Source organism: Trichomonas vaginalis, chromosome III (genome assembly GCF_026262505.1).
Source record: "Trichomonas vaginalis G3 chromosome III, whole genome shotgun sequence".
NCBI classification, from domain to species: domain Eukaryota; phylum Parabasalia; order Trichomonadida; family Trichomonadidae; genus Trichomonas; species Trichomonas vaginalis.
This window is the reverse complement of record NC_067205.1, coordinates 14,610,073-14,622,274: the sequence shown is the minus strand read 5'-3', so window position 1 is coordinate 14,622,274 and position 12,202 is coordinate 14,610,073. Positions and strand designations below refer to the sequence as shown.

The window sequence follows — 12,202 nt, the reverse complement described above, 5'->3', positions numbered from 1 at the left end:
TTGTTTTCTCAAGTTCTTTTTGAAAGCAGTCAAGAATATAATTTTTGTAGCTATCAGTGATAACGGTTTTTATATGGCGCTCGATCTTCTGGTTATTTTTGATGGCGTTATATTTATCTAATTGGATTTGAGATATCTTCTTAATAGCTTCATAAATGTTTGGATGTTTTAACGAAGAAAATTCTGAATGCATACTCTCGAGGCAATCATTAGTGAATATTGCAGTTGCATTATTATATTGAGATATTAAATTGTAGTGCGGCAACCAAACTTTGTTGAAATAATCAATATAATCTTTGATCGAATCAACTTTATTTTGATTAATTATATGCATTGTAAGTACAAATTCTTCATGAGACATGAATGGAGTAATAGAATATAGCTTAAATAAAGAATTTTGTAAAGTATTGAAATTTTTTGTATAAAGTGCTACAAGTTTCCTGTGTAAAGCTTGTTTGAAATGAAATAGGCATCCAATTATACGGACTTTAGGGAAAATTTGTTGAAGTGCCTCTATCATTCCCTTTTCAAAATCACAATGAATTTGAATTAGCTTTGAAAATTGAATACCCTTGACAGTAAAAATATATTCAAATGCCTTCTTATAAGATTCAAATGTGCGGTTTTTCATGAATATAAATAAAAGTGGTAGATATTGATTTGTTGAAGGTTCACAAATCATAATTGTTAGCATCTGTCCTTTTTGAAAATGTTTTGGTGTAATTTTAAAAGTTCCATCGCAAAATAAATCTGTGGCTTCTTTTGCAAATTGAATTGCCTTCTCAAAACCAAAAAACATCGTCTCACAATTTGCTTGAAAATCATGGCCAATGAAAAACTGCTCGCCATTTATTAAACAAAAATTAGCAATTTCATCGTCTGTAATTTTTTCTCCAACAGAAAATTTTCTGGACTTATTATAAACTTCCCTGACCAATGAATCTTTAATTAATGGGTTTTCATCAGTACCAACAGCAAGTTCTGTCATAAATTTTTTAATCTGCTGAAAAGTGCCGTTGTCTTCAGAAAATTTTGCCATTGCCTTATTGTATATTTCTGTCAGAGTCATTGATTTATGAAGATCATTTTTTTCATTTTGTAACTTTTTAAATTGTCTGCATTCGGGTATATGTTCCTTTTGTAAATCTTCGGAAACTGAACTGTTCTCAATTTTAACTAAATAACGTGCTTGACAAGAATGATCGATGCAACGGTAGTAACGTTCAATATTATTTGAATTAATAATATTTGTATGATCATGCGAATAAAGCATATCTTTGCGAACAATTGTATCAGGATATTTTCCAGTAACTGCGGGAATATTTTTAACTGCAATATAACTAAAATATCTTCTGACAGCTTTAGATTCATTTTCGGCGTATTTAATATTAAAATATTGAAGAACTTGTTTGATTACCCAGATTTTCCTTACTTTTACCACCCCTCTAAAGCTGGGGACACCGCCTATCGTTGGGAGTAGCTATTAAATAGAACCACCAAGGGTATTTTTCGAACTGCAGGTGTAGTGTAGTGGAAACATCTGACATAACGATTCATTAGCTAATTTTTTTCTTTTTTGGATCATGAATTTTTTTTTGGGTCACTATAAGATTTGTTTCATGTTCTAAATCTGCTGCATATGTAATCTATTTTTATTTACCTATTTTTTAAAAATCTATTGGATTGCCAAATTTGAATATATTTAAAATCATAAAAATCCAAAAAAACTATAAATATATGTTTTATGCATAGTGCCGATACTCAAATATCAGATTACTTAGATCCATGAATAATATCCGAATTTTTTTTCTTAAAATTAAACTTCAAAACTTCTTGCAATCTTATTCTTCATCTATTGTAAATTTTTAAAACCATTTTTTAAAATAATTTTGCGTAACTTTTATTCTCATGTTGTTTTAATCGAAAATTGATACATTTTCAAAAAAATAATATTGACTTATGAAATTCATTTTTAAGGTGAAATAGTATTGTTTTTATTAAAGTATATGAATAATATATAAAAAATTAATGAATAATATAAGCAGATTTTTAGTTTACAAAACAAATATGAGCAATGCAATTTCAAACTTTTGCTGGCAATTTCGATATTGCTCAAGTTTGTAGTATTTGTGATACCTATAACATCGGCTTAATCAAAATTCGATTTTTCTTATGAGTTATTGAGAAAATTTGATTGCAATGAGAAGGATTTCGACGTTTTTGATAAACTAAGAGCTGAGCTTTAGGGGTTCAGTTCATTTATGGCTGTAGTTTGATGCGTAGATCTCTTTTTTATTGTAAATTCTTTCAGCATGGAGATCGAGAATGAATCTTTTGAGAACTTTATGAGTTTTTACACCCGTAAAGAGGTCCTTCGAGGAAAGATAGTCCAGACTACATGAAGATGTGGGTTAACCAAAAAAATCCGATGGTTTCCCCATATTCATGTAGATCTTCGAAAAAATGAGCACCAAAAAAGCCAAAAAAATAGGCTTTTTATTGGATTTGTACACTAGATCAATAACCTATTTAGGATCTGACACTCTTTTTAGCCAGAGATATGAGGTCCTTTCTAGGAAAACGATCTATTCATCCATAAAAAAAATGAATTATCGTTTTCCCCAGAAATTACATGGGGAGTGGTAAAAGTAAGGAAAATCTGGGTATATTCGTTTTTTCATCTCTCGATGTTGATTTTTGGTATTTATCAGATTGTTCCCTGATAAATATTTTATTTTCGTCTGTAAAGTTTGCTCTTTTTTGATTAAATATAGATGATTTTCCCATTAAAAAATGAAATGATGCAAAATTTACGAAAACCGTTCGAAAATTGAATCAAAAATGAAAAGTAATACTTAAATGAGGAATTCTTTGAGATATTGGTCTTAGATTGAATGTAGCGTCATTCTTATATAGAATATATATTCATATCATCGGAAATATGATAAAAAGCATATAATAAATGTCAAAAAAGTGAACAAATAAGCAAAGATATTTTTTAAAAAACAATGAAAAGTAATACTTAAATGAGGAATTCTTTGAGATATTGGTCTTAGATTGAATGTAGCGTCACAAATTTCACAAATATAATTTACTATACAATTTTATTCATTTTTTTAAAATGGCTGACGACAGTCTGTATCAACTAACTCAACTAGTCAAGCATAATGATTATTCTTCGGATTCATTAAATCAACTTTATCAATGCATAAGTACAATGACAGAAAGATCAATTGGATGCTTGAATTGGGATAAATTTTTCAAAAAAATCACAGTGACTGATGAAGTTCTTTTACATTTTTTAGCATCCGTTTTAAACATTGAAAAGATATCAGAATGTTTCAAGGATTCTATTTTTTATCACAATATTAATCTTGAAAAATTCAGTAATTTAACTGAAACAGAACAACAAACAATTTTAAATTCCTACAAAGCGGATAAATTTACATATTACATAATGTGCTCACAAATTGTAAAATCAAACTGGAACAATTTATCCCAAACTTTAGTTAATATTGCAAATCAATATTTGCCATTTTTAGATGAAGAAAAGCAAATATATATATTTACTGAAATAACTGGCAATTATCAAAATTTTGAAATTTCAGTTGCAAACTTGTTACTTTTTTATGAAAACAATGAAGAAAAATTAAGCAACTGTTTTAATTTAACATTGTTCCAGCAAATTTATTCCAAAAATGGAATCGAGCAAATGATATTTTTTGCTGCAAATACAATTTGTTGCAATAACACTTCTATCAATTTTTACAATCTCCTTGAAATTGAAGAAATGAATCCATTTGATTTTTTTTATTTCTCAATTCAATATAAAGAGATATTAAATTGCGATGATTTTCCAAAAATTACAGAAGTAATCACAGGTTTAATCTCAGCTTCAAATATTAATGCTATTATGCGAATTTGCCAAAAAATTTTGGATAAAATTACATTTTATAAATGTAATTATTGCCATATTACCTCAGTTAGTATACATAAGTCGTGTACTGAGGCACTGCGCGCCTCCGTACACCACTTAGCGGTTTTGACACTTTACGAAACCGTTAACGTATATTTTACAATACAACCATAACACCAACTTAACCTTAAATATTTACGAAACCGTTAACGTATATTTTACAACACAAACGACAACACTAACTTAACCTTAAATATTTACAAAGCCGCCAACCACTTCACCTCACTAATGTTTTCACAAACGACTTCACTAATGTAAAAATAAACATTCTCACTTACAAAAGTATTGCAACTCCTCCCATTGCTGTGCTTCATATAACAGCTCATAATCTTCTGACTCACTTTCTTCTTCATATAGGTCAAAATCACTGTCATAGTTTATACCTGTAAGTTTTGACAAAGCTAATGAAACACGCTTACCGTTTGTATCGTATGCTTGTATAAACTTTCCATTCTTCATTCCTTCATAAACGCTCAAACTAACTTTACCCTTTCTCCCTCGTATCTGATAGAATGTATTTTCACGAGGAACGAAGAACAAATTCTTGAACTCATGACCGTTGTAGTTTGTTATCTCAATAGTTTTCGTCATTTATATAAAAATAAACTTAAAAATTAATGATATTACTACCTTCACGCGTATGAAAACATAGCACAAAAATAAATTTAGGTGAAGTGGTGAGATCTCACCTCTTTTTTCACCCTGTTGAATTCATTGCTTTATAACTCTCTTCCTTGGTTTCTTTTTAGTTGCTTTCTTCACGTCTGTCTCCAACTTGACTGTCTTTCTTCTTCGGCCGTAATGATACCAGTTACTTCCACCAGTCAATGGGTCAAATGGTCTTTCGTAAGGGTTTCCATACATTCCATAGGGACCATACGGAAGAACTACTGGTGGAGAAGAAACATTTTCTTTAGTTCCATCGAATCTATTTAAATGCATTGTTTCACCTTTCATCTGGTCATTAAAGTCTTTTGCGTGTTTTGCAAACTCATCGTCCTTTCCTAAAGCATTTTCTGACTCAGTCGCAACCAAATTGGATGCTTTATTTATGAGCCCTATTTTATTTAATCTTAACTTCTTTGCAACCCAGCCTCCAATCTTCCCTTTATTTGCATCTAATGTCTTCGAAACCCTTCCTCCACTCATTTTATTTACTGCGTCATAAGCTCCAAGTGCTTTTGCTCCAAATGCTAATGCTTTTGTTCCCATTGCGCCTAAAGCTGCCCAAGCTACCATTTACACCATATTAAAATCATCTCTCTTCAATATTATCTCATAAAAGTTCTCGTTACTGGAGAAAGTCAATGAAACATAAGCGTTCTCACGGGCTTCGCCCTCACCGCTTTGCGGTCTATCTAACTTCTTTCTTATATCATCTATACGCTTCAAAATGTCTGAACAATTGCTAACATCTTCTACAACAGTTATTTCATCATGAATGACCTTCAAGAACAAGCTCATTTAATATGCTATTAAAATCATCTCAATAATGAGTCCATCCTTTCCATCTTTAGGTAGCACAACATCTTTCATTGAAGAAGGTTCGACAAGTCTTATGTTAAACTTACTGACAAAGTTTGTTATACTATAATGCTTCGGCGGCGAATACATGTAGTTTGAAAGACATAATATAGATTCTTCAGCAAATTCACTTATACTGGATTTTATAACAATGTTCTCACGAGACCAAATACCACCAATTGACAATCTTGTAAGCAATCCTGCTGAACCTTCTACTGTAAACGTCGATGGTAACATTCCACGAAGGTCATCTATTGACATCTTTGAGTCACTGAATTTAAAGATTTTCTTAAAGCAATCGTCATTATCTAACCATGCAATAGCTTTGAAGTTTTCATTCGAATATACATCTGCTTCATTAAATGTAAATCCTGACTTCTTTGCAGAGATGACTTTAAAATCTATTGAGTTTGTTTCAAAATTATATGCTATGGTAACTTCTGAAGGTAATGGATGTCCTTCCGCAGTCAGTTGTTCTCTCACTACCGTTTGAAGCTTTGTGTTAAAAACTTTCATGTCATCTCCTGTGTCTAGGTTCACATACACAGCAACAGGAAAACTATCTTGCTTCTTTGTTTCATCATTATATCTCAAAACATTAAAGTTCTTCAATAATATTGTTCTTCCTGCTGGAATACTTCGAACCTGTCTGATTTCAATAGCTTTCTCACCTCCTACATACTCTACCCAGTGTCTTGGATATTCATAAGTATACTGACTTTCTTGAATTTTGGTTGGTTTCATCATAACATGTTCATAGTATATCTTTATACTCTTGTCAGTTAGACTCGGTGCTATGTTCTGAATATTTCTGACTTGCATTTTTAATGGAGATAAAATGAAGCATTTAATACATGATGTAGATGAAGACATGAATGAAACTACAGACAAACTTAACTCTTCTCTCATTCTTCCTTTCAGCAAGATATGAGTTCTGTTCAAATGGTGTGTATTTCTATTGTGGAAAGATGGGTTCAGGTAAGACATTTAACCTCATTCGTCATATACTCATAACAGAACGTTTAGGAAACGACTCTTACTATGACCAAATCATTATATCAGCAACTTCAGACTCTATGGACTCAACAGCGAAAACATTTATGTCAAAAGTTCAAGCCTCTGTCGTTAAAGTTCCAGACAGTGAACTCATTGAATTTCTTCAACGTTACATTCGACGTAAGAGGAAATATTATGCCATCGTTGAATTTATACAGTCAGGAATGCAAAAGACTTCTGAGGAGATGGAAAGAATTATTGACAAACACCACTTACGTCAATACTCAGGAGTTTACGATATGAAACGACTTACAAACTACATTCTGTCAAAACTTTCAAAATACCCCTTCAAAAAATATCCTTCAAACACTTTATTAGTTTGTGACGACTTCGCCGGAAAAGGTTTAGTGTCAAAACCAGACTCACCATTAGCTAACATCATTACTAAAGTCAGACATTACCACTTAACTGTAGCAATACTTATGCAAACATGGAGGTTTTTAGCTTTAAACATAAAACGTCTCATAACTGACTTCGTTATCTTTCAAGGTTTCTCACGTTATGATATTGAACTCATTTGGAAACAGTCAGGTATAACATTACCTTTTGAAGAAATTTGGGAAGCATATAAGTCTCTCATCTCTCCTCGTTCATACCTTGAGATTCATATCATGACTAATACCATTAAAGTCAAAAATATTCCATGGGAACGACCAACATTGTTTTAAAGTTTAACCTTCAATTGACTGATGGTAAACAAATTCCATGCATCTCTGTCGCCATTTCTGTTAATATTTTTGCTGTCATTCATATCATCCACTTCCCCATCCGTTAGCTTTTGAGGATATGCGTTAGAATAGCTGTTCTTAAATGAAGGCTTTTCACCTTTGAGAGCATAAACTCTATAACTTTCTGCATACTTTATGTTTGAACCTCCTGAGCCATCATTGACATAAATTTTTATAGGCTTCCACCCTTTGTTCATGTTCCTGCTTCTTCCCTTAGCTCTTTTGTTCAGTAGTTCTACATCTTTATACACAGCACCTGTCTCAGTGAATTCAACAATATTTTCATTCGTTAGCTTTACATTCAAACCCTTGTCGAGTATATTGTTCATTTCATACATATAAAAGGTTTTTATTCTATATGAAATGAGAAGCAAATCCATCTTAGCTGGTGCCGTTAATGTTCCAATTGAACCAACATCAAATGTTGACTCACGAACGACAAACAATATTGTCATAAAGAACTATAGTTCAGAGTGTTTGAAAGAAAAAGAACCAGATCTTAAGTCGGTGAATTGAATTTAAACACAGCTTCAAACGCTAACGCTACATCAGATGTTAAGTTAGAGTATCCACCACTGGACCAAATTCTTTCAAGAGAAGCCAACGACAACCCTTACACAAATGTTCAAACAAATCCTTCAGATAACGTAGACCATTACCTTCTTCAGTTATACCAAACAATTTTACTCAAAGACGATAAGAAGCTTTTGACAAATCTTATAAGTAAGAACCAAATAATTCTAACAAAGGAGGACCTTGAAAATGTTATCTCACGAATAACAGGGAAACAATGTGTCATTGACTATCTCGACCCTGAAATCGAATGCTGTGGTCAAACTCCACTATTCATGAAAATAGGTAACATCCGCATCATTGAAACACCAGGAACTACAGGAGTTGAGTTTAAGTATAAATATTCGAACGAGTATACAAAACTATCTACTGACTATAAGCTTTGTTTGAAATATGTTTTAGTAAATTAAAGCAGTCAGGAGGGCTCTTTGAGCCCATCTTGGCGCTTTGCGCCGTCAGTCAAAAAATTTCAAGTTAGCAATTTGTAATATCTATCCAAAACTTCTTCAACAGTATCGAACTCATCTTCATAATGCAAACCTAATCTTATTGACTTGGTGCAGTTTTCACTAACACAATATTTTTCTGTTCTCTTGACTGACATAACTAACTCATTTGTTTCATCAAACAGCAACAACCAAAGTTCATGACCTAATACATAACATTCATACTTTATATTTTTAGCTCTGAGTTCTCTTGTAAGCTGTTGCATTTAATATTTTCTAAAAAGTCAACTTCAACAGTCATTCGCACTGGTGCCTTCAGTTCTACAGGCTCTCCTTGAAAGTCAACAAGTCTGAATTGCATGTCTTTCAAATTATGAGGACTAATGCGAACCCATTTACCTAAATGAGTTGCTATGACAGGAACGTTTGGAATGAACATTGAATTGACTGCATAACAGAAAGACTTATATTCTACTGAACCTTTACTATTAACTCCTGAAATACCTGTGACATTAGCTATTTTTGACTCAATGTACAAACAATTACCATAACATACGTATGGAACAGATTTCATCTCAATCGTTTTGTCAACACTTTTCAAAGGAAATGTCATATGGTATGCACCCAAAAGAAGTTGTACTCTATGACTCATTCTTGGTATCTTAAACTCTTTCTCGCTGCTGAACTTCAATGTTCCCTCAGAAGAGAGTTCGACATCTATGTTGTCAATAGTTTCTTCATTTATGAGAGTTTAACACTCCAGCAATTTTATCTATTCTATACCCAGCTCTATTAGGAAATGTTATAACACTTCTTTTGTCATCTATTTCAATCTCTATGAAATCTGTTTCATCTGTTATGACAAAAGTTGCGATAGTATTGAAGTCAACAACTCTGAAAGCAAGCGCTTCATTCTGAAGACCTAAGTTTGTTTGTAGCTTTACTGTCCCGTATTCGTTTGGGTCTGTACTTTGCAAATAGAACAACATTTTATTCTCATTAAAATATGACTATTGCTGCATATGCGTATGAAACAAATGAAGCAAGAAGAGCACATGAACTAGTAAACGAAAACTCAACTTTAACCATTGAAGGCAATGATTTAGTCATTGACGATGGAAAAACTAAAAAAGTCATTGATTTCGATACTTTTAACACTTATGACCCATTCATTACAACAAGCAAGGTTCCCATCATAAATGATGGAACGGTGCAATATATAAATTCTACAGTAGATGCCTCATTAGTGAAAGTATTAAATGTTCTCATTGAATTGTTAAAGAGCTTTCGATTTGACGACAACATTAAATGCCTAAAGAATTTAGTCATGAATGAGAAACAAATTCTCGGCGTTGCTGGTAGCAGTAATGATGTACACCTTATGACATTAGAATATTATAACGAACATAAAGATGAACTGAAAGGAGAGAAGGGTGACACCGGACCTCAAGGACCACAAGGAATACAAGGAATACAAGGACCTCAAGGCGAAAACGGTTTGGATGGTGAAGATGGAAAGGATGGAAAAACTGCTAAATCATGGATATGGAACCTTATAAATACTGGTTTAACAGCTGCTTCATATGGAGTTCTTCAATACCAAATCGGAAAGATATGGGCAGTACTTGGTGAAGAAGTTTTAGATGACGTTAAAAATGCTTTGAACTTCATTTCAAATGGTTCGGATACTATTAAAACTTTATCTGGTTGGATGCAAGAAACAAGGAGTCAAATAGATACTGTAAGACGTATAGCAAACAATGCACGTACGGGATTGGATACTTTACGAGAAGCACAAAATACACTAAAGGAAGCAAATGATATTCTTGGCTCAGTATCAGACATGCATGAAGATTGGCTTAAAGGTATTGACAAATCTTTAAAAAATCACAGTCAGTCTATTGCTGACTACAAGAAAAGTATAGATTTTTTACATAGTGCTATGGACGTACATGATGGAAGCATAAGGAACTTACTTAATGCTAACAATAACTTACCAGGAACTATTAAAGCATTTATAAAGTCCTTTGTAAAACCTGGTGCTCTAACATTTAGGTCTTTGAGAGCAAGAGCATTGAAGTCAAGAGATGCAGAAACTCCAACAGAAACTCCAGAAGAACCACCAAAACCAACAGCTAATGAAATATTGTTCGAATATTTTCCAAGGTACTCTGTTCTCATTGCATACATTCAAGAAATACTTAAGAAAGCAGACTTGACTTTAGGAGATGATGAAAGTTCTGTATATCTTTCGTTCCAGTTTCAAATAGCAGAACTTTTGAGACAGATATGCTTAATGTATGACAACATCTCTGATTTCACAAGATATGATGACGACCATGACCCCGAACACGGTGAAGAAGAAGTTTTACAAACATCCATTAAGACAGGAAAGGTTTTAACTCAAAGTCTCATTATTGACACCAAAGATGGCGAAGTGGACGTTCTTCAAGAGCTGAAGAAAAATACTTCTTCGGGAGGTGGTGGTAGGCATGAACTTGAAATAAATGAGATAGAAGAGAAATTAGCCGAAAAAGCAGATAAAAACCATGTTCATTATATAAGTTCAGACGAACAGATTATAACGGACTACCATGGATATTTAACACAGGATGAACAAATAAGCACTGAAGATGTTAATGAAAGAAGATATAAATTCATTCGTGCTAAAGGTTATGACATACACTGTACTGTACAGTATGACACAGGTAAAGCACCAGAAGCATTTGGTTATAACAATGAAATTTATGCTTCATACTTCTTTGTTAACGGTGTATTAGTTGAACCAAGATTTACATTGAGAGTTAAGGCAAAAATAACTTTTGAAGATGCTATTAAAAGTAAAGCTGACAAAGATGAACTTGACGCAACGAACAAAGTTTTGAAATCTCATAAACACAATATCTCCGATATAAATGAACTTCAAGCTACATTAAATAGTAAAGCTGACAAGAACCATACACATGAATCCTTCACTACTGTTAGAGCAGACGACATAATATTGAACTATACCCTTGGTTCAAGTGCACCATTAGAGAATCCAAGTACAAGCGTAAAAGATACACTAAACTCCTTAAATAGTAAATGTATGAACATTGAAGGTCATGTCAGAAACTTTGAAACATGAACTACCAGCAATGTTAGATAAAAAGCAGATAAAAAACATACACATAACTCCTTCTCAACTGTTGCTATAGAAAGTATTGAAGGAACGGTTGAAGGAACTGGTGGGGAGGGCGGAGCCCCGCCGCACGCGGCTGCTTTATATTATAAACCTCCTAACTTTCCACAAGGTTTAACATCGAATGAAAACATAACAACGAAGAAAGAAATTAGCTGTAAAAATGTTTATGTCATGGACGATGAAAATAATGTTAAATTCACTGCTCAAGATTTATATGATAATAAAGCTGACAAGAACCATACACATAAATCCTTCACTACTGTTAGAGCAGACGACATAATATTGAACTATACCTTGGTTCAAGTGCACCATTAGAAAATCCAAGTACAAGCGTAAAAGATACTCTTAACAATTTAGATAACAGTTGCAGGAATATCGAAGGTCATGCCAGAAACTTTGAAGCATATGAACTACCAACAATGTTAGATAAGAAAGCAGACAAAACAGAGCTTCAAACATTAAAGACTGAAATACTTCAAACATTATATCCTATAGGCTCTATTTATACGTCAATGAACTCAACAAATCCAGCAAGTGTTTTAGGTTTTGGTACGTGGAAGCAGATTGTAGATAAATTCTTATACTGTGCTAGATATTCAAAGCAAACAGGAGGTTCGAAGAAAATTAAAGAAGCAAACCTTCCACCACACTCATACAGGAACTACAAACTTTTCTGGCGACCATAGCCACTCATTAAGAGACCACCCATTATACA

At 32.9% G+C, this 12,202-nt stretch overlaps 4 protein-coding genes and 2 pseudogenes across 6 annotated transcripts, besides 3 other annotated features; 2 read left to right on the top strand and 4 right to left on the bottom strand.

Moving 5' to 3' along the window:
* Positions 1–1,416: part of a mobile genetic element that runs on past the window's edge.
* A 1,248-nt stretch (positions 1,417–2,664) lies between these two features.
* Positions 2,665–3,982: a mobile genetic element.
* Positions 3,983–4,110: 128 nt separating this feature from the next.
* Positions 4,111–12,202: part of a mobile genetic element that runs on past the window's edge.
* Positions 4,247–4,567, bottom strand: TVAGG3_0702340 (uncharacterized protein; the record flags this gene model as incomplete). Its single annotated transcript, XM_001287663.1, has 1 exon — positions 4,247–4,567. One exon carries the CDS (start codon positions 4,565–4,567, stop codon positions 4,247–4,249), a length of 321 nt encoding a protein of 106 aa, XP_001287664.1.
* On the bottom strand, positions 4,688–5,215 carry TVAGG3_0702330 (protein of unknown function, DUF4107 family; the record flags this gene model as incomplete). Its single annotated transcript, XM_051243436.1, has 1 exon — positions 4,688–5,215. One exon carries the CDS (start codon positions 5,213–5,215, stop codon positions 4,688–4,690), a length of 528 nt encoding a protein of 175 aa, XP_051090023.1.
* On the bottom strand, positions 5,441–6,373 carry TVAGG3_0702320 (uncharacterized protein; the record flags this gene model as incomplete). Its single annotated transcript, XM_051243435.1, has 1 exon — positions 5,441–6,373. One exon carries the CDS (start codon positions 6,371–6,373, stop codon positions 5,441–5,443), a length of 933 nt encoding a protein of 310 aa, XP_051090022.1.
* On the top strand, positions 7,648–8,267 carry TVAGG3_0702310 (annotated as a pseudogene). The gene has a single exon. A coding segment is annotated over exon 1 (620 nt).
* TVAGG3_0702300 (uncharacterized protein) lies at positions 8,530–8,955 on the bottom strand (the record flags this gene model as incomplete). Its single annotated transcript, XM_051243434.1, has 1 exon — positions 8,530–8,955. The coding sequence occupies one exon, from the start codon at positions 8,953–8,955 to the stop codon at positions 8,530–8,532; it is 426 nt and encodes a 141-aa protein (XP_051090021.1).
* TVAGG3_0702290 lies at positions 9,631–12,173 on the top strand (annotated as a pseudogene). The gene has a single exon. A coding segment is annotated over exon 1 (2,543 nt).